This window comes from Bombyx mori, chromosome 13 (assembly GCF_030269925.1).
Source record: "Bombyx mori chromosome 13, ASM3026992v2".
NCBI classification, from domain to species: domain Eukaryota; kingdom Metazoa; phylum Arthropoda; class Insecta; order Lepidoptera; family Bombycidae; genus Bombyx; species Bombyx mori.
This window is the reverse complement of record NC_085119.1, coordinates 4,569,175-4,594,263: the sequence shown is the minus strand read 5'-3', so window position 1 is coordinate 4,594,263 and position 25,089 is coordinate 4,569,175. Positions and strand designations below refer to the sequence as shown.

Sequence of the window (25,089 nt, the reverse complement as noted above, 5' to 3'; positions counted from 1 at the left end):
ATTTCAATTAAGGTTGAAATTGCAAATGCTAGCAACGGAGCGGCTAATGTGGTTGCTAATAATTTCCTCGGAATAATTTCCTCCGCCTTAATTATTATTATATTTAGACCCATATTAATACTGATTAATTAGTGATTATTATAAAATAATATAAGTTTCGTAAAATATCGGCGATTTTTGTGAAACACAAACATGATTAAAACCAAACCTTTTCTAATTATGATTTAAGCTTATTAATGGCCCAAAGACATCAAGAGCGTAAATGCCACCTTGAGATATCAGTTCTAAGTCTCAATTCGGTACCTATATCGACTGTGTCATCCTTCTAATCAGTACAGATCGTTGGTTCAGGCCATAAATTACCCTTATGGGCTCACAAGTTGCCCTACCACCACTAGTTACGCAAATAAAGTATATCTTACAGGTTTATTTATTCTCATATCTAACTTTAAAAGAACACTTAGCGAATACTTTAAAACTCTCAATTCGCTTCTTCCGCTTCGCTTCAGGTGATCCGTTCACTACTTCACAACGCTTTTATAGTCGATACTACATCCCTAGAACAATCTCGCGAACATCTCGAGAACATTCTGGGCAAGCAAGAATAGCTTAGATGTGTGTTTCCACCATCTGACGACAGATGGCGTTGTACTTCTCGAGCGTTCTCGATGTTACTAGTTCCTTTGATTCGCTTGTGCTATTCGGCGATAAATGGCGTTACTCTTACCGGCGTAACAATACGATGCTAATACCTGTGGGGGCATACTAAAATAAATATACCCTCATTTATTCTTATAGGATACTCAGTGTGCTACTGCGAATTAATACAATGACAGGTCATCGGAAGGTCTAAGTTGAATAGTAAATGTCTTGAGCATAATATGGTTATGATATTCAATAAAGGATGGTGCATAGTCGAGATCTGAGATTAGATTATTATTATCAAAATTCACAAAATCAATGATTTTTTTAGAATTTATTAAAAGCCCAATACCTACGAATAACCCAATACCAATAAAACTAATATTACCTACGTAAATTAAACTTCTTCTTCTGCTTCTCTTTGCCCTTCGTTTTTCTGTGGGCCCGGCGCAGCATGTCCTTTTAGTCTACGTTAGGATTTGGAATGAGTTTTACGACCTGACGTCTGTCTGACGTCTACCCTCCTTGGGTTACATCTCTAGCGAGGGAATTTTCTGTTTCTTCTTTTGATGTTTTTGATATCTTTTGCTGTCTTTGAACAAAAAAATTTAGATTTTCAAATACCACATTATCTATAAATTTATAATATCTAAAAGAAAGTGTTTGGTAGTAGGGTGATCTGTAAGTTCGTAGGGTAGGTAACGCCATCGTGCCGGTTCGAAGGATTTGAGAAAGCCATTACATATCAGAATCGAGAAAGGTACCAGTCGGATTATGAGGTTTTTTACCCGTCTACGCATCAAAACAGCGAATCCGCACGTAGGGCTATACGAAATACGGGTATTACGGTGTGAATGCGAACAAGCGTATTAAGGGAAACGTGCCCAGCTTGTGGATAGTGCTAAATGTTTTCCTATATTCATTCGAAAGAGCCGCACCGACCGTGAAATAACAAGCTTTTCCTTGTTTATTTGGATGGTAAAACGTTTGTCCAGGAACGTAATGGAAATGGATTAGTTGAGTTTTGTTTTGGAATTAATTATCCAATTTCAAATATTTCGAGAGGCCCGATTTTTTTTTTTTTAGTGGAATCGATAAAATTTAGTTAAAATTCGAATCGATAAAAGCGATTAGCTACTGGAATGGTTAGAGAATTTCCTTTTTTTTTTATCGTAAAAGTATTGGGATGCATATTGGGGCGCATAGAGGGTGTATTGGGGGCGTATTGATATCGTTCTCTAAAGCGAAAATAGGTTGTATTGTCCAATTTAGAGACGATAACCCTGAAAATCACATTCCTAAAATGCCAACGCAAATTTATTAGCTTAATACCTGTACCGAAATATGTAAAGGCATCCTTTTACGTAATTTTCCAACCAACATCAAGACATCCAATTAACTTGAAAATTTACGTCACGTGACTATAATTGTAGACATAACTAAAAGACAAGAGTTGTAGACATAATTAAAACTAATTGTTCAGCTCAAGCTCGCGTTTATTATTTTCAGATCATTATCGTGTAATAAACGTCAAGCCCGCAGTAAATATACTTTGCGTAATCATTTACAAATGAGACACATTTGTCAGGTTTCACGGTGGACGGCGGCATTCACGTCGTGGTATCTATGGGCTTCGATAACGACTTAACGTCACGTGAGCCCTGAGCTCGTTCACCTATCTACGGAATAAATAAAAACAAACAACTTCTTTTAACTTCGACTTTGATCCCACGTCTCAAGATGGTGACGGACGCTAGATATACACACATATATATTTACCACTCAACACGAGCCGCGCTAATCTAACCCATATAAACCCTTATAAGACCAACTCAAAAAATAGATATTATTTTTCGTTCAAAGAATTTATCCGAGAGGAAACTACATGAAATTCTCAATCAGTTCAAAAAATCTTCAGAAGAGAATCGAAATCTGTTGTTTCGATTTTTAAATACATTCGTAGAAATCTTTTTGGGTTCCAGCTTAAAGCTGAAGGCGTAAGTCGACGGATTTCCAGTCGAGAAATAAAACGCTATTCGTCTGTTTTACAGCGATAAGATTTCACTTTATGGATCAGCATGCAGGATTCACGGCCCGTTCTCAGCGCTTCCATTTTAAATCTTATTTCGTAGCTCTTAAAGTCCACGCACCGCGATTTGGGTTCGTAAAAACGAGCACATTTTAACTTAATCGCTGTAATAAACTGAGTTGAGTTGAAAATTAAGCCAATTTACTCGAGTAATAATGCTAACTATGTTATTAACTGTATAATCTTCTATCTTGTTCGAGCATCACGAAGTTAGATGTGATTTTATTTCGTAAACCAACCTGGCCCTTCAGAAGTCAATTAAACTTTACCCGTTTGTAATAGTTTAATCGTCGTGCGATCAAAGCAAGCAGTGAAGTTAAACAAATATGCTGACACAATTATTTCTAGCCTTCACGAAATTTGGACGAAAACAAGTGTTATAAAATAAAACTTTAGAACGCTCCCGCGATAAAAGCGGATTGCATTCATTCGTTTGCCAGATTGATTGCTTGTTCTGCGCCCTAAACTTTAGTCATTAACGTCGAAAAGTCACTTAAAAAGCCGGGGGATTCTCGGACGTAAAATAGAAGCATTAAAATAGATGTAGTCCGATCGGCTGTAATCGTTTCAGCCAATGACCGAGGCTATATCAATAAAAAATTAAATGTTCCGTAATTTCGCAAAAACTTCTCCACGGAAACTGAACAAGAGAAACGGCCGTCTGGTGTAGTGGTAAGTGACATGGTCACTACACAAGGGGGTCGCGGGTTCGAATCCCGCCAAGGGACGATATTTGTATGATAAATATAAATGTCTTTTCCAGGGTTATATGTATATTAAATATATGTATGTGTATAATAAAAATCTTACATTTATATCCGTTATCTGGTACCTGTAACACAAGTTCTTTACGAACTTATCACGGGACCAGTTAACGTGGCGTGATTGTTAGTAAATATTTATTTATTTATTTATTATCAAAAGCGTGAAAGGATTTAGTATTGAATATTTAAAAAAAACTTTTGTTATTTAGCTGTTCTTTGGAAAAAACTTTTCACATCCACCATACAAAGCTTTTAAACTACCTAAAAATGTTTTTGATATTCGACTTCAGAATGACGATCTAGCGCGACTTTCACTTCTTTGTCACTGAACAGTTTTCTGTCCCTTATGGGGCGGGGCATACACCCTCTTTTTCAATTTTGAAAACAGGAAAGAGTCACTGAGAGCCAAAGTCGCCTGAGTAAGCCTGATAGTCGAATTCAAAAAAACCTCTCTCAATTCCTGCCTCGCTATCCGTGCAATGTGAAATGGCGAAAATATCTTAGATACATTATTAGGCTATAAAATGTGTACTATAAACCCAGAAGATACATAAGAATAATGTTTTTGTTTTCTTAATTTTCTTTTCGGTTTTCGTGAGTTGTAGACATATTTAAAACTATTTTATACGTTATATATTTATTTACCTTGCTTCTAGTACTACAGAGTTAACAGCAACTTAGATGTTATACGTAGTCATTTGATTTGATTTTTACTGGTGGTAGGACCTCATGTGAGTCCGCACGGGTAGGTACCGCCACCCCGCCGCAGTAATGCGTTTCGGTTTGAAGGGTGGGGCAGCCGTTGTAACTATACTGAGACCTTAGAACTTTTATCTCAAGGTGGGTGGCGCATTTACCTTGTAGATTTCTATGGGCTCGAGTAACCACTTACCACCAGGTGGGCTGTGAACTCGTTCGCTCACCTAAGCAATAAAAAAAAATAAAAAAATGACTATTACACTAACTAGGTACTGTTACAAGTTAAAAGGCTTTTATTATACTTACGAGCGCATGTAACAAATGCTGAGTAGGTATGTCTAAAGTTAAAAGAACACAGAAAAATGTCAATAACGACAACCCTTTCGTGAACACAGTACTTCCTGTTATACAACTCAATTAAGCCCCTCCAACATTGTTCCTCAATCGTTAAAAGTAAGTGGCTTTCCATTAACGGTCGTGCAGCGAGTGTACTGCTTTAGAAAAATAACCAATTAAGTACGTAAATTCTTATTTTCCACCTTACAATGGGGCATTTTATCGTTAATTTTCTGTTGCAAATTTCGAATTATATATTTAACATTCAAAAGCTTCTACCATCGGAACTATCAAGCGATAGTTTTTAGGTTTGTCATTATGTCTTTGTGTTTCTATTTTCCTATACCATTAAAATTACTAGTTTAGTATATTTATGTTCGGTTCTTTCTGTATTTTGTACCGTATGTTCCATGGGAAGTGCTCTGAGGAGTTGTTTGAGATGATCTCCTCATCTCCTTTTTATCATCGCACCTCTCGCCATCGGAGCAGAGTTAATCCATATCATCTGGAACCGCTTCGTTCATTGACAGTGCGTTTCCAGAGGTCTTTTTTGCCACGTACCATCCGGCTATGGAATGAGCTCCCCTCCACGGTGTTTCCCGAGCGCTATGACATGTCCTTCTTTAAAAGAGGTTTGTGAAGAGTATTAAGCGGTAAGCAGCGGCTTGGCTCTGCCCTTAGCATTGCTGAAGTCCATGGGCGACGGTAACCACTCACCATCAGGTGGGCGGTATGCTCATCTGCCTACAAGGGCAATAAAAAAAATGTATTTTTAACGTAGATAAAGGCTAGAGATCTATCGCGCCCTTAAAAACAAAGTGAATATTTGCTTCGTGGCAGTAATGCCAGCGAAATGACGTACATACATTTCTATCTCCTTGCTGATCCTGTTTGTATTTAACTTTTTATGAAACAAATTTTGTCCCCTGTATCTCAATTACGACATTTTATAAAAAAATCTTCAATTTAAAAAGAGTTTTGGAATTATTTTTGAACCAGATCGGTTTTTTTTGGCATTTCTATTGTAAGTGGGGACAAGCCCGCACGGGCAGGTACAACCAATTTGTCTATTTCTAACGCGAAGCAGTCATGAGTTCGGATTTGAAGAAAGAGAAAGTCGTTATAAAATTAAGACTTTGATCTTGTGCCTCAAGGTAGATTATGGCCCTCACATTGATATCTAGGCACCAATAACCAGTTCACACTAGGTTAGTCATGACCTTGATCACTCATTTACGCAATAATAATAAAAAAAAACACCTAGAATGTTCTTTTTCTAAATTTCTGTAAATCACGACAAAGACATTTCGTTACGTCTCTAAAGCCTATATATAAAACCATAAACAAACACTTGTACATTAGAATTCCATTTGCTTACCAACGCTGGTAACATTTTAATTGAAATATAATTGAATTGTTTTCTCAAATAAGCCGTAATGTATGCCGACACCCCCGCCGCGTGTAACCTCGTCGACTCTCACTGAAATTACTTTGGGTTGTCTGAAACGTTCTAATTGTAATTTAGGACCAGATAACAATAAAATAACTGGTTAGTAATATAAATGAATTATCTACTCGCTATGTTGTCAAGCAAGATATACGTATTCGAGTTCATAATTAAATATATTACTGTTGCTTTTATTTTCTATTAAAGAATTTCAACAATACATAAACAATGCGCATCAAAATATAATATAATATTTAATATTTACTAAAATGGAAAGAAAGGTTGGAAAACGTGGGTTTGAAGATCAGTCGAACAAAAACCAAGCACATGTTTTGTGATTTTGGTGGTTCTTCAGACTTCACGCCAATCGCCTTAGATGGTGTATCCCTGCCAGTCTGCTCCGACTTCAAGTACCTCGGCTCTATACTCCAGAACGACGGCAACATAGACCGGGACGTCACAAATCGAATAAACGCTGGTTGGATGAAATGGCGACAGGTCTCTGCAACAGCATGCGATCGTAGAATGCCCCTTCAGCTCAAGGGTAAAATTTACAAAACGATCATTAGACCTGTCGTGCTGTATGGATCTGAGTGTTGGGCGACGAAAGTTAAGCATGAAAGAGGAGTGCATGCGGCCGAGATGCGAATGTTGAGATGGATGTGTGGAGTGACAAGAATGGATAAGATAAAGAATGAGTATATCAGAGGAAGTTTGAAAGTGGCCCCGGTAAACAACAAATTAAGGAGCAGACGGTTAGCGTGGTATGGACATGTGATGCGTAGAGAGAAGATGCATGTGACTAGGAGATGTATGGAAATGGTAGTGCAAGGTAGAGGGGGAAGAGGTCGACCGAAGAAGACATGGAGGGAGTGTGTGAATGACGATATGAGAGAGAGAGGAGTGAGTGTTGAGATGACGGCTGATAGAAGAGAATGGAAGAGAAAAATTAGCTGTGCCGACCCCACATAGTGGGATAAGGTGGAGAAAAAGAGATTTAATATTTACTAATATTTACAAACAATCACGCCACGTTAACTGGTCCCGTGCTAAGTTCGTAAAGAACTTGTGTTACAAGTACCAGATAACGGAAATAAATATAATATTTTATTATACACATACATATATTTAATATACACCCATAACCCTGGAAAGACATTTATATTTATCATACAAATATCTTCCCTTGGCGGGATTCGAACCCGCGACCCCCTTGTGTAGTGACCATGTCACTTACCACTACACCAGACGGCCGTTTGGCAATGTGCAAAAATGGCAACAACTACCGACTGAAGACATCTTCTCAAGAATATTTTGAAGACGGACACGCCAAATCGCATGTGTAAGTTATCTTTTTTATTTATTTATTGCATAGGTAGGTAGACGAGCTTACGGCCCACCTGATGTAAAATGGTTACCGGAGCCTATAGACATCTACGACGTAAATGCCGCCACCCACCTTGAGATATGAGTTCTAAGTATAGTTACATAATATATCAGCGATGATTCAACTTTAATAAGCCGTTTTAATCTCAATAAATATTTATGTAATTGTCATTTCATTTATATGTATTAGATATAAATTTGTAACCATACAAACATATTCTAAGCTAATTTTGTCTTGAAAATCTGAAGATTAAGCTACACAGTTAAAATTGTTTAGGAATGAAAAAACAATCCAAACAATCCAAACAAAGTAAAATGGTAGCGGTTGTAACAAATCAATGCTTATGTCAAATCGAAGCGACGTATAAAAGTTGATTTGCATCATTCAGCGTTAGCCAAGTGTTATTTAGGGTTCCGCTGCCGTAAAATTCGGGGTCAGTGGCGGTATTATTATCTGCTTGGTTCGTCGGGTCACGACCGCTAACGATTAACGATTGCGGTGGTTGAAATTTGCAAAATAATTTTAAAATGGAATTGAGGTTAACAAATGCTTGATGTGACAGATGCTACATTATTTAGCACTCAGAAATTGTATTTCAAATCGATAACGTTTCTCGGAACTCTAAGATTCGACTAGCAGGGCTGTCCAAACTACATACCTTTGCGGGCTAATTAAATTTACTACAAAAGCTGGAGGGCCGCAGAAAAATTAATTTTCAGAAACAAAGAATTTCGATTTTCCGAATTTCCAAGAATTCCTTTAATAATAGTAAAAGATAGCTTCACTTTTAAATGATGTCATGGGAATGGAACGTTACAAGATAAAAGATAAATTATACCAAATATTGATTATATTTTTTTAAAAAGAATTCTATTATCCAAACTATTTATATACAAAACTATTTTCTGATTAAATGCGTCGCGGGCCCCACGAAAACTAACCGTGGTCTGGGCAACCCTGATCTACAGTAATAAGCTATTTACGCCGTGTTATACCACTAAATATTAGACGTACACTTAGATGTAGACAATGAGACAATAACTTATTACCATTTTTTTTTTTTTTTTATTGCCCTTGGAGGCAGACGAGCATACGGCCCACCTGATGGTGAGTGGTTACCGTCGCCCATGGACTTCAGCAATGCCAGGGGCAGAGCCAAGCCGCTGCCTACCGTAAACCATATGTGGTACCATATGTGGTAATTTAAAATCCTGCCTGATTCTCTTTTTCTAGTTAGGTTTTTAAGTTTGCGTACTGGAATTTGTTGTTGGTAGTGCGCATAGGTTGGTAGTACTGTGCCGCTTATTCCACCGCGAAGCATTCAGAAGTTCCAACTTGAAGGGTGGGTTAGGCGTTAAGACTTCAAGTTCGTCTCAACATTAATGGCCGCATTTACATTCAGTTACGTAACTAGCGCATTAAGGAACTCTATTTGGATTTTGGTCACATTTATTTCGCAGTTAGTCACAAATTCTTGACCTTTTTTATTGCTTAGATGGGTGGACGATCTCACAGCCCACCTGATGTTAATTGGTTACTGAAGCCCATTGACATCTACAACGTAAATGCGCTATCTACCTTGAGATATAAGTTCTAAAATCTCAGTATAGTTATAACGGCTGCCCCACCCTTCAAACCGAAACGCGTTACTGCTTCACGGCAGAAATAGACCGGGTGGTTGTACCTACCCGCGCGGACTCACAAGAGGTCCTACCACCAGTACTACTGATGTACCAGTACACCAGTCGACCACTGATGTCGTAATAAAACTCGTCGTATGTATACTCAGATATCAAGAGAAATTTTAAAAGCCCTCCGACAAGATTCAATATCGAACCCCAAAAGGTCACTGGAGTATGGTATTGTACATAAGAATAATGGTCCTTATTGATTCGCCAAGATCAGTCTTCGGTCCCTTTTGGCTTTTCTGTCCCCTCAGGGGAAATCACACTTGTGTAAAGCACCCGAACAATATACATAAATCTTATTTAGATTTATTCTTTTAGTCGAAATGTATTCGTCAATCTATTGACTATTCCATTTACAATTACGACAGTTGAAAATTTATATTCTATTAAGAGCTGCGTTTATCGAGATGGAAATAAAAAAAAATCGTATGTCATTGGTAAATCGGTAGGCAGCGGCTTGGCTCTGCCCATGGCATTGTTGAAGTCCATGAGCGACAGTAACCACTCACTATCAGGTGGGCCGTATGCTAGTTGGCCTACAAGAGCAATAAAGAAAAAAAAATATTTAGAACCGTCGGCCTTCTTTATATTTCGTTTAGTAATATAATAGGTATTTCCACAGTAAAGCTCCTGTTTGAATTGTAAGACAGCTATTATACTATAGAAGAAATGAAAGTTAAACCTCATGTCTCAAGGTGGATGGCGGCATTTACGTTGATGACGTCTATGGGCTCCAATAACCATTTAACACCAGGCGGCCGTGAGATCATTCACCAATCTAAGCAATAAAGAAAGTCCAAAAACAACCAAAATTTTCCTTCATCATAATAGTTCTTCATGTGGTAGATACATATGTACTTATATGTACTATACCTGTAGTACAGTTTTACATTATACTACATATTTATATTATAGTGAACTAGTTTCTTATCTGACAAATTGGCATGAAAAATTTAGTAAACTTTTTTGTTTTCAAACTTGTACTTGGAAATATGTTTACCTAGTTCCGAAGAATAATAAGTCAGTAAGATCCTTATGAGATTATTAGGGCACTAAACATTTTTATATGGATTTAACAATCGCTAAAATTACCAGATCGCCGGAAAATCGACACCTTGGAGGTGTGGTGTTGGAGACGACTGCTGAAAATTCCATATACAGCGTTTCGGACCAATGCTTTCATCCTCAAAGAGCTTCGAATACAAAATAGACTTTCGTCGATTGTTCAGCTACGAATTCTTAAGTGTAATGTTACATATAGCTTTTTTTTAAGCTATTGCATAGCTTTTATCGCGGGCCTTGAGCGCGGCGACCGAATCATGAAATTCCGTAACGAAAAAAACCTTACACCCCTCACTCCGCCTACCATGTAGCTCGCGTTCAACACATTCACACGTTGCACTTGTGTAGTGTTTGTGAATAAGCGCGTGGCGTGACGTCACACTGCATGTGCATCATGAAAAGTCTACCCATCTCTCTCTCGCGCGGTCTAGCTTGTGAGTGTGAAGGGGACAGTTAAGGTTTTGCTTTTATTAATGTTTAATATAGCGTGGTCTTGTTTTATTATTGTTTTAATATTAAATTATCATTGTCTAATTATAATTGCATAAGTTGATAAAAAATGCTATGCAAAAGCTTTACCGCGGCAGTTCCCGAGTGCCACACGTTTGTTTTTTATACAACGCACCGCTTCTTTTATCAATGCATGCAGTCGGTACCTGTTATTGTGTTAACATTTAGTGTGAAATTAATGTATATGGTAATGTTTTGTGCTGATGTATAACATGTTGGTACCCAATAAATAAAATAAAGATAAGTTCTTTGGGCACATCTCCAGAAAGGAAGATCCGATGGAGAGACTTGTTGTACAGGGCCGTGTGGAAATCCGAAGACCTCGAGATCGATCACCCCCGGTCTCAAGTATAGTTACAACGGCTGCCCCACCCTTCAAGCCCGAAACGCATTACTGCTTCACGGCAGAAATAGGCAGGGTGGTGTTACCTACCCGTGCGGCCTCACATGAGGTCCTACCACCAGTATACTCCTACTCACTTGTTTCACTTTGAAAACTGTGGGTATATAATGATGGTAAAATTTTCTTAAAATGAGCATAATATTATACTGTCAATTCACAATTCAAAAATAAACCGATATACAAAGATATAAATTATTCACTTAGAGCTAAAATACACATGACACTATTTAAAATCCTCGTATGTGATACAACAAACAGCCAAATCCGCAGACGAAGTTATAAAACAACTTTTCGCACATAACGTGCGTATACCACATGTAATTTTAAATAATTTGATTAACATTAGCCACGTTATCGACCGGAAACTTATCCTAAAGTCACCTTTTCCGAGTTCGAAGCTACGGGATAAAGTGGATCAAAAGTAATTTGTTGAATACCAGACCCGATGTGTGGAGACCGAAGCTATTGTACGTAAAGGCTTTACTTCGATTGAATCTCGCGCTTGTTTCGTATTAAATTGGACTAGGTGTGATTGTGTTTTTATTTTATTTCCAGGACGGTTGAATGAGGTCACAGGTCACCGGGTGTAAAATGGTTGACTAAATCCGTAGACATCACAACCTGAATGCTCTAACTAATCTTAATACCTACATGATTTGAAACTGAAATGCATTTTTGTTTCACGACGTTTTCAAGCCCTTTGCTCTGAAGAAATAACCTAGAAATTTATTTAGGGCCCATCTGTTGTTAATTGGTTTCCGGAGTCCATAGACAATGCGACTTGAATGCGTCCACCCACTTTGAAAAACGAGGTCAGTCACTACGAGTTGTTACAATTCTGCTCATCTTCACTGAAAGAATTTAAGTACATCCCTATTTTTCTTCTGTCATGTACTTATTTATCATTTTAAACTCTATTATTTAACTATTATGACTGACTCGTTGGTACCGTAGTTATCGTACCTGACTGATACGCCGAGGGTCGTGGGTTTGATTCCGACATCGGGCAAACATTGCGTGATAAACAAGTTTGTTTGCTCTTTGGATGTTTATTATTTGTATTTAATTAATCTATATTTAAAGATGTATATAGCACAGGAAATCCTGAATTGCGACCGGGTGATCGTCCGTGATTTGTTATTGTCAATTTTTTTTAACTGTTGTTCGTGATCACGGCGCGTGAAACCATGTAACTACCGTAATAAATGTATACAGAATTCTGTATTATTAAACTATTATTATTACTGAACTACTACTAAACTAAACTAAAAACCCGCATTGAAATACTTTTTTTTATAAGCACTACCGAGCGAGACCCTATGCCGTATGCTGAAACCAAATTATTATGTACTCGATAAAAAAAAATTGCTTAGATGGGTGGACGAGCTCCCAGCCCACTGGAGCCCATAGACATCTACAACGTAAATGCGCCACCCACTCTTATATATAGTTACAACTGCTACCCCACCCTTCAAACCGAAACGCATTGCTGCTTCACGGCAGAAATAGGCAGAGTGGTGGTACCTACCCGTTCGGACTCGCAAGAGGCCCTACCACCAGTAAATGTACCACCAGTAAATGTGTCCCAAACAGGTAATGTACTCGATAATAATGAATATCTATCTGTAACAAGCCCCCAATTCCGAATCTCGTCAGCACACCGAGCCGCAAAACGTATTAACTTGATTTATTGCAGTCACGTACCGCCTGCGAGACTCATCGAACTAACATTTTTATGCCTATTTTACATGGAAAGCTAAAAATGTGCTTAGATTTACAGATGTCTGCGTATGTCCAAAAGAATATCGAAAGAGGGTTAGCCGCTGAAGTGCCAACATTCAGACAATAAAGTTGATTCCCGAATACATTATTGAAGAAATGACATGACTCCGGTCTCTGACTTTGGCATTTTGTTTCAAGATTCTTTTCTTACCATTTTAAATTATACCAGATTTTACACGCGACTTCAGTCACACTAATACAGAAAAAATATACTCCTCCAAATAGTAGTGTATGCATTGCATTTCGATATTTTTTTATTGTTTAGACGGGTGGATGAACTCACAACCCGCCTGGTGTTAAGTAGTTACTAGAGCACATAGACATCTACAACGTAAATGCGCCACCCACCTTGAGATATAAGTTCTAAGGTCTCAAAAATATAGTTACAACGGCTGTCCCGCCCTTTAAACCGAAACGCATTACTGTTTCATGGCAGAAATAGGCAGGGTGGTGGTACCTACCCGCGCGGACTCACAAGAGGTCTTACCACCAGTAATTACGCAAATTATAATTTTGCGGGTTTGATTTTTATTACACGATGTTATTCCTTCACGGTGGAAGTCAATCGTGAACATTTGTTGAGTACGTATTTCATTAGTAAAATTGGTACCCGCCTGAGATTCGAACACCGGTGCATCGCTCAACACGAATGCCCCGGACGTCTTATATCCTTTAGGCCACGACGACTTCGATTCATTTATTCTTTCAGATGTGATAAAATAACACTTTCGGTATCCAATGGTAAGTCAGTTTTGTATTAAGGTAATTTGAATAAATGTATACGTAATAAATACATCATAAATTACTAGGATTCATATCTGAACTACCGATATGCGGAACCATTACAACGTAGCGAACTATAAAATAATTTGACAATAGATGACAGCACGCACGGTATATTTATAGCAATGTATATGCTAAATATACATATTATGTATACTTTATCGGATGATTGTAAATAAAAAAAGAAAAAAATTGCACACTCGTATGGTTCTAGTATTATAAGAAAACCGATAGTATGGGTGCTGTACCGTAACAAATTTCGCTTTTTTTTTTCGGCGATGTTATTCTTCTTCATTCATTCATATTTACATATAGATACGTATTAATTTAGTAAGAGTTGGTACCTACCGCACGACTTGAACCTCAGTGTAATCACATCGTGTAATACAAACACGCCGAGCGTCTTACCCATTAGGACTTTTCTTAATGACGTTTCTTGTTTTTCCCCCAAAGAGTAAAATATTTTGGGAGGAAATTCCTCCCAGATACCATTATAATTGCGGTTCTTTCTTCTTTAGTTATTGCCTGAAAATAAATTAGTTGATTATCGAAGTATTAGATGTATACATTCAATTTGTATAGTTAATTAGTGTTGAATATATTTCTGTGCACTTGTGGGCTATTTTCTTGAACACTTGAAACAATTTCCATTTCCAGACGAGTGAACAAGCTCACAGTCTATATGATGTTAGGTGGTCACGTTAGCCCATAGACTGACCAACAACGCAAATACCACCATATACCTTGAAAAATGAATTCTACGTCTCAATTCTATGGTAAAAAGGCCGTATCAACCTTCAAGCTGAAACGCATTACTGCTTCACAACCGAAACAGGCAGGGTGTTGGTACCTACCCATGCGGGCTCAAACGACACCCTACCGCCAATATTTTTGTTTATAGTGTAGTATAATAAGTGCCAAAATTTACGGTTTGTGGAATTTACATAAAGCAATTAGTTACTAAAGAAATATTTTAATTCTAAAATGCGTTATGAAAATGTAGACTTTAACAGAACTAAAATACATGTATTTTTTTTTTGTTATCAAATAAATTATCTTATGTAGTTTTTTTTATTATTATTATAATACATTTTGAACACACACACAGCTGTTAGAAGAAAAAGGACAATAAGGATACAGAGTACAAGGGCACTACTTATTTCATGTTGAAATCTTTTCCAGTAGGCCCGCAGAAGGAAAGAAGAATTACGAACACAAACCTAGTGCATACATTAAACATTACATCTTATAATATATAAATATAATATAAATATTTACTAACAATCACGCCACGTTAACTGGTCCCGTGCTAAGTTCGTAAAGAACTTGTGTTACAAGTACCAGATAACGGAAATAAATATAATATTTTTATTATACACATACATATATTTAATATACACCCATAACCCTGGAAAGACATTTATATTTATCATACAAATATCTTCCCTTGGCGGGATTCGAACCCGCGACCCCCTTTTGTAGTGACCATGTCACTTACCACTACACCAGACGGCCGTTATATAACATTGACCTATATAAAACTGTATTTGTACTCATAAGACGTTGAATTTCAAAAGTACTAATGACGTACAGTGCATTCAGTAAACAGTTCATCGCCACAATTCGCTCTCGAGTACTGAAACTTGCGAGAACGTTCCTTGTGCCTCTTTGTTCTGAAAGTGTCCTCAAAGTGCGTACAGACAATAGCAACTGATTTCTCAAAACAAGAATACTCTTTTTAAATCTAAAATTACGTACACCATCCACTTATTATTGCTTTGATGGATGGACGAGCTCAGGGCCCACCTGGTGTTAAGTGGTTACCGGAGCCCATAGAAATCTAGAAAGTAAATGCCGCCATCCACTTCAATACATGAGTTCTAAGATCTCAGTTTTAACAGTATGGCTTCCCCACCCTTTAAACCGAAACGCACTAATGTTCTACGGCAGAAATAGACAGGGTTGTGGTACCTACACGTGTGTACTGCTGGGGATGCTGTGTAGTAATTTAATTTTTTTTTACGATAGCGAATTCTCCAGGTAGCCATTGGTTCGCGTGTTCGTTCGTGGCCTAGGACGGTGAGGTGGTAAGCGGATTGCACGACAGTCCACTTTGTGCATTATCCGGGCGTCCGATCCCCAGCCGCGCACTAGCACATGAGGCGGCTAAAAACTTTATATTTCGTACACTATTCGTTGTTTACCACGACAGGGTAATGGGACAGGACGCCCCGGTTAGCCCTCTGGCTTTCTCGCCGGATCTTAATAGTGAGTCGCGATTCTGATCCGCTGGTAGATTCTGCGAAGCGCTACTCTTGCTAGTGTTAGCAAATTCTCTAAGATTGAGCCCGTGAGCTTACCTACTCGTCCACGCGTAGCTAGAATAGCCCCTTCGGATGCCAGCCAATAGGAAATTCATTTAAGATTTTTTTTTTTTATTGCTTAGATGGGTGGTCGAGCTCACAGCCCACCTGGTGTTAAGTGGTTACTGGAGCCCATAGACATCCACAACGTAAATGCGCCACCCACCTTGAGATACAAGTTCTAAGGTCTCAAGTATAGTTACAACGGCTGCCCCACCCTTCAAACCGAAACGCATTACTGCTTCACGGCAGAAATAGGCAGGGTGGTGGTACCCACCCGCGCGTACTCACAAGAGGTCCTACCACCAGTAATAACATGTATGCTATGTTAGTACATGTATGCTTTTGATACGCGTTATTCCGAGTTGTAGTAGATTTCGGAACCTCACGAATAGATAACCACGTTTTGACTTTTAAAAAATAGCGTAAAGAGTACGTACTCCAAAACATTGGTTTCGTGTTAAGATGACGAAGTTTTAATGTTCATAAAGCTTCATCATTTGTTACATATAATACTAATACTTCTTGCGTATCCTAGCCATATTTATATTGATGCTCTAATTCAAAGCAATAAGAATTAATGTGTATGCAATGGTTGGTGTCGCAGTATTTTATGAAAGAGTATTAAGTCCAGTGCGTTTTGATTGTTTTATTTTTGTGAATGTAAAATGGCATTGTATTTACTAGCCCTGTTATAACTACGCTTACTACTGATACTAACAATAATCAAAAGTAAAAAGAAATGTTTTAGAATCTTAGTATTTCATGTGTGAACGAGTAATATAACAATCTTGAAAGCACTAAGTTCTGTTGATACTTGACAAGAGCGCTTATTTCATTACATAACTATTAGAGTATCACACTAGTGCAATAAGTGCATTCATTCATCGACTCATGTGCTAATACATTACGGATTAAAATTGAATAGCACCTCAAATAAATCTTCAGCGTTTGAATAAGCTTTCAGTTGCTCGGAATAAATTGCTTTTTAGTTTAATTGCATCAGTGAGTCGGAAATTATCACTAGATTAAGCAATGAACAAGGCTACTCGTGGTGTTCTGCGTATGATTGGTTCTTCTGAAGTTTCATGAAGCTTGCGTTATTCGTTTTTTATTTATTTCGATTTCATTTGCCACGGAACGATACTTATACGATACAAAAAAGATACTTTAGAATTGCAATCTTGTTTATCGCTTCAATACTTAACAGATCAAACAATTGAAATGTGTTTTCTGATACACAATGCTTTGACATGTGTCGATATGGAATTCTACATCCTACCTTATGACGTAGGACTGAAGTTCAAACTGTTTTGCTTAACGACTTTCCCACCCTTCAAACCTCGTTGTGAATAGCAAATACCTCTAGAAAAAATCATAATGTAAATTTTATAGTTACCAATTTCGTATAATTTACTGATACAGCAACAAAGCATTATTAAAACTACATTTACAGTTTAACCTCATATTTCTTACTGTCATTATAGTATTTCCGAAGTTATTTCCTCCGGTTAGAGTAACGCCATCTATCGCCGAATAGCCGAAACGAATATCAAAGGATACGTCTATAACGCTCGAAAAGTACAACGCCATCTATTGTCAGGTAGCGGAAACACACACATATCGAAAATACTCGACTTGTGAGAAATGTTCTCGATAATTCTAGGGATATTGCATAGACTATAAAAGTGTTGCAGAGATGGCACGCAGTCAGTTAGTAATTGGAACTACTCGAAGCGAAACAGCGAACGAATCACCTGAAGCGAAGCGGAAATTTATGAATTAAGAATTTTAAAGTGTTTGTGAAGTGTTTTAAATGTTCCAAGTGATAAATACAGTGTTAAGTTGTACTTTGGTGGAACATTTATTTATCAGAACCCCAGCGCGTAACAATATATTATAAATATAAATATATTTAACTGAATAGCATTCTAAATCTTGTACTTACTAATAGTATATGTAATGTAATGTAGCCTTAATATCGCGAAGGCCTTCGACAGGGTCTGGCATAGGGCACTTCTGTCGAAGCTACCGTCTTACGAAATCCCCGAGGGATTCTGCAAATGGATCACTAGATTTTTGGATGAGCGGAGCATCACGGTCGTTCTAGACGGTGACAGCTCCGATACCATGAACGCTGGCGTTACACAAAGTTCGGTGCTCTCCCCCTAGGCTCTTAATCCTGTATATCAATGATATGTTGTCTATTGATAGCATGCGCTACTATGCGCATGACAGCACGGGGGATGCGCGATATATCGGCCATCAGAGTCTCTCTCGAAGCGTGGTGCAAGAGAGTCGATCACAACTTATGTCTGAAGTGGAGAACTCTCTGGGACGAGTCTCCGAGTGGGATGAATTGAACTTAGTTCAATTCCATTATAATACCATCATCTCGTTTTTATCATTGCACCGCCCGCCACCGGAGTAAAATTCATCCATACTACCCGGAGCTACTGCGGTCATCCGCAGTGCGTTTCCAGAAACCTTTTTTGCCACGTACCATCCGGCTTTGGAATGAGCTCCCCTCCACGGTATTTCGCGAGCGCATGTCCTTCTTCAAACGAGGCTTGTGGAGAGTATTAACGGTAGGCAGCGGCTTGGATCTGCCGCTGGCATTGCTGAAGTCCATAGGCGACGGTAACCACTCACCATAAAGCCGTATGCTCGTCTGCCTACAAGTGCAATAAAAAAAATAACATTATTTATATTGCACGCAATAGAATCGATTGAAAATAAACTGAAAAGCGGAATGTCTCCGAACTTGAGCGAACTTCAGCGTTAATTTCAGCGGGTGGCATAATGTGGTTGTCCGACCTTCCGAATGTTTTTATTCTAGACTCATGTATTACATGCAAGCGTATTTTGTAAATTTTATTAATGCGATTCAGGTTTTTTTTCAGATAATTGCTAAAGCCTAACGTTTTGCAAACGGCATTTTTACACGCTCTGTATTGGAAAAACATAGCAAGGAATAGGATTTTCTTAACAACAATAAGACATTTGTACGCATAGTCTTGTCTACGTTCCACACAACTGTAATTACACTTTTTGACTTGACAACGTCTAATAATTCGATGGAGCCGGCTGCACGCACGAAAAAACATGACTCATTGAGGCGTTCCATTTAAGGCTTGAAGTGCAAGCGAGAGCGCGCAACGAGGGACAAAGAGGCACAATCGACCTCCGTGTTCGGCAGCGTTCGACATCTGTCTCTCTCCTACTTGAGTGAGCGATGCGTCCGCGTGGACAGCTGCTATAAAATAATACATTTACATGCTTTCGTCAAGTATGAAGTTCAGTGAAAGGTGAATGTCGTGTCAACTGTCTATACAAAATATCTATCAAACAAATAAAATTAAACTTTTCTTTTGAAAAATGAACCCATTCCATCAGTATTTTCTTATGACGTTGTCACGTTCAACTATCGTCAGTAAACCGACTTTACAGACAACCGATTTTTAATTGTGTAATAATTGTACACTTTTCCCATTACATTCACAATTCGAGACATTTATTTACTGTCGCAAGGGACCCGAATTTATGGTACTTACCTATGTCATAAAGTAAAACCGTAAAATTTATTATCTCTCTGCGGCTATAATTTTAGAACGGCTCATATTTCACAGATCTCCACATAAATGGTGAATTTCGGTTTTCCCGCACGTACGCGTTTTGTTGGAATACCTTTTTATTTGGTACGTACCTACTAATAAAATCATCGTTATCTTGTTTCAACTTTATTTTCTCTCGTTCTCTAACAAACGCGTCAACCTGAGACTAAACCATTACATAATTTATTTCGTACCGGGGCATTTCACCCAAAGAATTAAGTGAGTTAACCATTCAGTTACGGGATGCATGCCAGAGAGAGTTTACAATTTTTTCAACAGAATATTTTGAAATCATCGACATAGATTTTTTTCGTACTGAACCTGTCACGCTTGCTGTGTAAATGTTATGTCGAAAATCGCGAATTACGTGACCCAAATTTTATCGCTCAAACTCAGCTGAAGAATCACTGGAACGACAAAATTAATTGTAAACAGTTCAGCTGTACTTTGTACGAAGATACGTTAAGGATAACATAATGTGACTTTGTTTTGTGCTCGACTACTATTGCTGATCGAAGGTGCTCGAACATTAAAAGATAGATAGATTGTCTACAAAAAATTGGATTCCCAGCAACTTTAATGTCATGTCAGTCGATTTTTTTTTATTGCCCTTGTAGGCAGACGAGCATACGGCCCACAGGATGGTGAGTGGTTACCGTCGCCCATGGACTTCAATAGTGCCAGGGGCAGAGCCAAACCGCTGCCTACCGGTATACTTAATCTTCGCCTTATAATAGCTGCAGTGGACACTATAAAGCTAGTTAAAACAATTGCCATTCATACTGCCTAATGCAGACGACGATACGACTTAGTAGATAGCAAACAGTCCCTGGAGATTATGAACATTAAGAATACCACGAGCATAGTCAATATGTTGCTGCGAATGACTTCGTTCGAAGACGGACATGTCATAGCGCTCAGAAAACGCCTAGAACTTCATTTCAGATACGAAAAATGCGGTTTCTTTCGAAAAATCCGCTCTAGAGCAGAATCAGCACTTTTTATATTTTCATAAATTACACGTCTCGGCAAATTTAAAAAAAAAAAAAAACGGGGAACATATGAGCTCAGTCTTTGCACCTTCTGTATTATTTTTCTCATTCCTCAATCTTCTTTAATGTATCTACTTTCTTGCCGTTTGTCTTTTAAATTCTAGCAAAGTCTTAAACGACCAACAATTACAATAGAAAATCACGATCAACCTAGTGCACAATGAGTATCAAGACCCATAGAAAATTTAAAAATATAATAATAAAGATAGAAATCAAAGCATAAATTAATAATTGAGATATAATTCAAACGGCCATCCTTCAAAGAAGAAAAATGAGAGTTCGTACAAGCTAATCTCAACAATGGCTAAACCATTTCGAATGTAATTTTCGTTCTGTGTTTGGCCTTATTTGAATCGGATAACAAATATTTGAAAGGAGGTGTTCATTTTAATGTGCGTATGGAAGCATACGAGCATGCGATTAATACAAACGTTGACCCTAATAAACTATCAAATAACAACAGAGATAACAAAAGAGACACCATTCAGTAAAGACTTGACTTCCAAAGAATCAATATGTATTCAATAGTTTTGCAAATATTATTTTTAATCTCAATTAACTGTACCGTGATAATAAATAGTTATCCGGAGAATGAATGTAATTTAGACAATAAGTTGGTTGATGAAATACAATCATACAAAAATGTTACAAAGCAAATTATTGATAAAATCGTGTCAGGAGGATTTGGAACGAAGATGTATGAAGAGTGAGTTTATCTTTTGCTACAAAAATTTTAGCTTAAATTTATTATCATATATAAATGTACTCGTATAATTGCAGTATATTGAAGTGCTCATTAAATTTAACAATTCTATCGCTAGTTCTGTTTGAATAGAATATTTGAGTCTTAAAATATGGAGTATTTTGAAATCGTTCTGAAATTAATTTAAAATATTGCCTCTAATATCAAAAACATTATCTTCCAAAACTCGTGTTTTCAGCTTACAAAACTGATATACAAAGCTGATCATTAAATTTTGCATTTAAATTCCAATCAATTGAATATGATTGCTCGTGATGTCTGTATCCAAAATTATACCATATCTTTGAAATTCGAAGTCATAAAAAGGTTTTCTTAACGTGTTGTGGCTAAAAGAAAAAGCATATGTTTACTGAATAAATGTCTTGAAATAAATTTACTTAGGATTGAATAAATATGAATATCATTAATATTTACTTTTCTATAAGGCTTAAAAGTCGTCAAAATCAAGGGAGAAGTGTTCTAGATAGGTTTCAGCTAAAATTGTCGACTGCTTATGATATTACAGGTAGTTATGCGCATTTTATGACAACATAGACCAATTATTTATTTAAGTTAGAGAATTCATAAGTTGAAGTAAAAGAGTCCTGAATATTGAGCTGATAGTATCAGCATATCCAGTTTATCGAGTCCTAAAAATGCTTCTGTATCATCTACTCGTAGTATCCTCAGCATTTCAATCCTGCCTATCGCTCAATCTTTTATTAAGTAAGCTGCGTAGTTTTATGTTATAAGGATGCACTGGTTAGAATCATCACTTCACCGGTTTCTGCAGTAAAGCACCTGTGCTATCAGATTTAATCTGAATCAGATAATTAAGATAAAACGCCCTACCAATAGAGCTCAAAACAAGAGTAAAATATAAATTAGATGTTGGGTGAGTAGTTCGAGGTAGAAGGTTCATATCTTTTGATTAATAGGAGGCATGTATGAGAGCATGCCCACTAATCGAAATATACGGAACGAATTCACCGAAAAAGCCACTTTAGAATCACTTGACTTTAGAATCATAAGGGCGTACACACAAACTGAATCCTTGTGCCGTAACAAAAACATGTCGTTTGTGTTTCAGTTATTCTAAGTTCATAGATACATTTGGAGCACGTTTGGCGGGAAGTAAAGCTCTAGAAAAAGCTATAGATCACATGGTAAATCTGACACGACAAAATGGCTTGAACGACGTGACAACGGAAGAAGTTGACGTAAGATATATTTTAGAAGCAGTGTTAAAGTTGAAGGATCTTATTAACAGGCTATAACGCTCGTACACAATATCTTAACAATGATTTTCTTGTTGTTGTTGTTGTTGTAGTCCTAGGGTATCCAGCTGGTACATAGGGCCCTCACAAGCTGTGTCCACTTGACCCTGTCTTGCGCTTGCTCCTTGACATCACTCCAGATCACGTTGGCAGTCCTCGAGACGCTACATCGCCAAGTGTGTTCAGGGCGACCAGGTCTTCTTCTGCCAAGCGGTTGCCACTGAAACGCGATGGATGTTGCGTTGACTCCGCTGCGCCGTAGACTGTGTCCTATCCAACGCCATTTCCGATGGGAAATGTCTTGCGCGATGGGGTTTTGGTCATATTTAGTTCAAAGATCTTTATTAGAGATAGTGACTGGCCAGAATATCCGGAGTATCGACCTTGACATCGACAATGATTTTATTGAATTATTATTTTTACTTACCTATTTAAGTTGGTCCATAGTGAAGATCTTGAGAAGAACAGATTGATTTGATCAATCTTATCCATGTAATAAGAGATATCTTAAAGATGTGTATGTGAATCCTAAATTAGCATTTTAATTATTTATCCAAGTTTATATATTTCCAGATACCATACTGGCAACGTATTTACGAATCGGCAAACATGTTCGAACCATATTTAAAAAAAATTTCAATCCTTGGGTTAGGAACTAGCGTGAGCACTCCTGCTGAGGGTATCAAAGCAGAAGCCATTGTAATAAAAAGTTTTGACGAACTTGAAAAAACTGATGAAAATAAAATAAAAGGGAAAATTGTCGTCTTTGATCCACCTTTTGTGAGTTATGGTGAAACTGTTGTTTATAGAAGTCTAGGAGCTTCAAAGGCTTCCAGAAAAGGTGCTGTAGCTACTTTAGTCCGAAGCATTACACCATTCTCTATATATTCTCTTCACACCGGAGCCCAGGACTATGAAAATAATGTTACAAAAATACCTACTGCAGCTATAACTCACGAAGACGCAGACTTATTTAGAAGACTTCAAAATCTTGGCGAAAAAATAGTCCTTAAAATTCATATGTCTTATGCTATGTCCAGAAAGATATCAAGGAATACCATTATTGATTTAAAAGGCAAAGAAAGCCCCGAAAAACAAGTTATCGTGTCAGGACACATTGATAGCTGGGATGTAGGCCAGGGCGCTATGGATGACGGTGGGGGTATGATGATAAGTTGGTTCGTTCCTGTAATACTGAACATTTTAAAACTAAAACCAAGACGAACAATCCGAGCGATACTATGGACTGCAGAAGAGCCCGGTCTGATAGGTGCTGAAGCATATCTAACAAAACACATTAACGAAACTTCAAATATAAATTTTATCATGGAATCTGATGAAGGGACGTTCAAGCCTCTAGGGTTAGATGTCGCCGGCAGTACCAATGCTCGTTGCATTATAGCTGAAGTACTGAAACTGTTTACACCCATTGATAAAATGAAGGAAAGTGAATATCCGGGCTCGGATATGACGTTATTCGTGCAAAAGGGAATTCCCGGGGCATCATTATTGAACGAGAATGAGCGTTACTTTTGGTTTCATCACAGTGAAGGTGACACAATGAACGTACAAAATCAAGAGGACGTAGTTGCTTGTGCCGCGTTCTGGGCGGCTTTTTCGTATGTCATTGCGGATTTGTCACAAGATATACCACGACAATAACTATGACATATTTAAAAAAAAAACAAAATGTGTGCAATTCACACGTGGTAGAAGTGAAACTTTCCAAAATTAAAATGCAATTATCCTAAACGTCTTAAGTATATGTAAAATTTTGTCATTAGTAAATAATTGTAAGGTACCGCCCTCTGTGAATTGATAAATTCAATTCAAATTCAAATTCAAAATTTTAATTTCACGTATAATCCTAAATTAAAATTCACTACAAGAGCTTTCATACACACGTTAGTATTAAAAAATCTCACAGATGGCGCTGTATTAAATAGTATGTATATTTCTGTCTCATTCTTTGCTGGCTTCATCCTACACATTTTTGTATTTGTGTCTCTTACCAGTCGTTTTTTCCGTTGCATCCGGTTTGAAATCACAACGATTCTAAAGAAGTTTTCACTTCAAAATTACATTCCAAATTATATTCTTGATTACCTCATGATGTTCTTTTGTCACTAAGGCCCGACCGATATACACGTACCAGAGCCTATAAACATTTCAACAAGAACGCCGCCGCCCGCCGTCAGTGTGAGATTTATATATTTATATATAGACTTGATACATATTGACATCTGTGCACCTAGAATTTTCACTAGCGCAGCACTTTAGTATCTTGCTGCAAAAATAAGCTGCTGCTATATAACTACATGCCATTATTTTTATAGAAACGTTTTTTTATTTCATCATGAATATGGTTATGTAACGTGTATTTGTTCCATAGAAAATTTAAACATGTCTATTCTTCGAAAACGAATGACCAGGATCTAAGTTTATATGT

At 37.6% G+C, this 25,089-nt stretch overlaps 1 protein-coding gene across 1 annotated transcript; it reads left to right on the top strand.

The window, feature by feature from the left end:
- Nucleotides 1-20,939: 20,939 nt before the first annotated feature.
- Nucleotides 20,940-24,750, top strand: LOC101744470 (carboxypeptidase Q). The gene is made up of 3 exons (XM_004927910.5): nucleotides 20,940-21,327; nucleotides 22,454-22,583; nucleotides 23,214-24,750. Exons 1-3 carry the CDS (start codon nucleotides 21,137-21,139, stop codon nucleotides 24,300-24,302), a joined length of 1,410 nt encoding a protein of 469 aa, XP_004927967.1. The 5' UTR covers nucleotides 20,940-21,136; the 3' UTR covers nucleotides 24,303-24,750.
- Nucleotides 24,751-25,089: the final 339 nt, after the last annotated feature.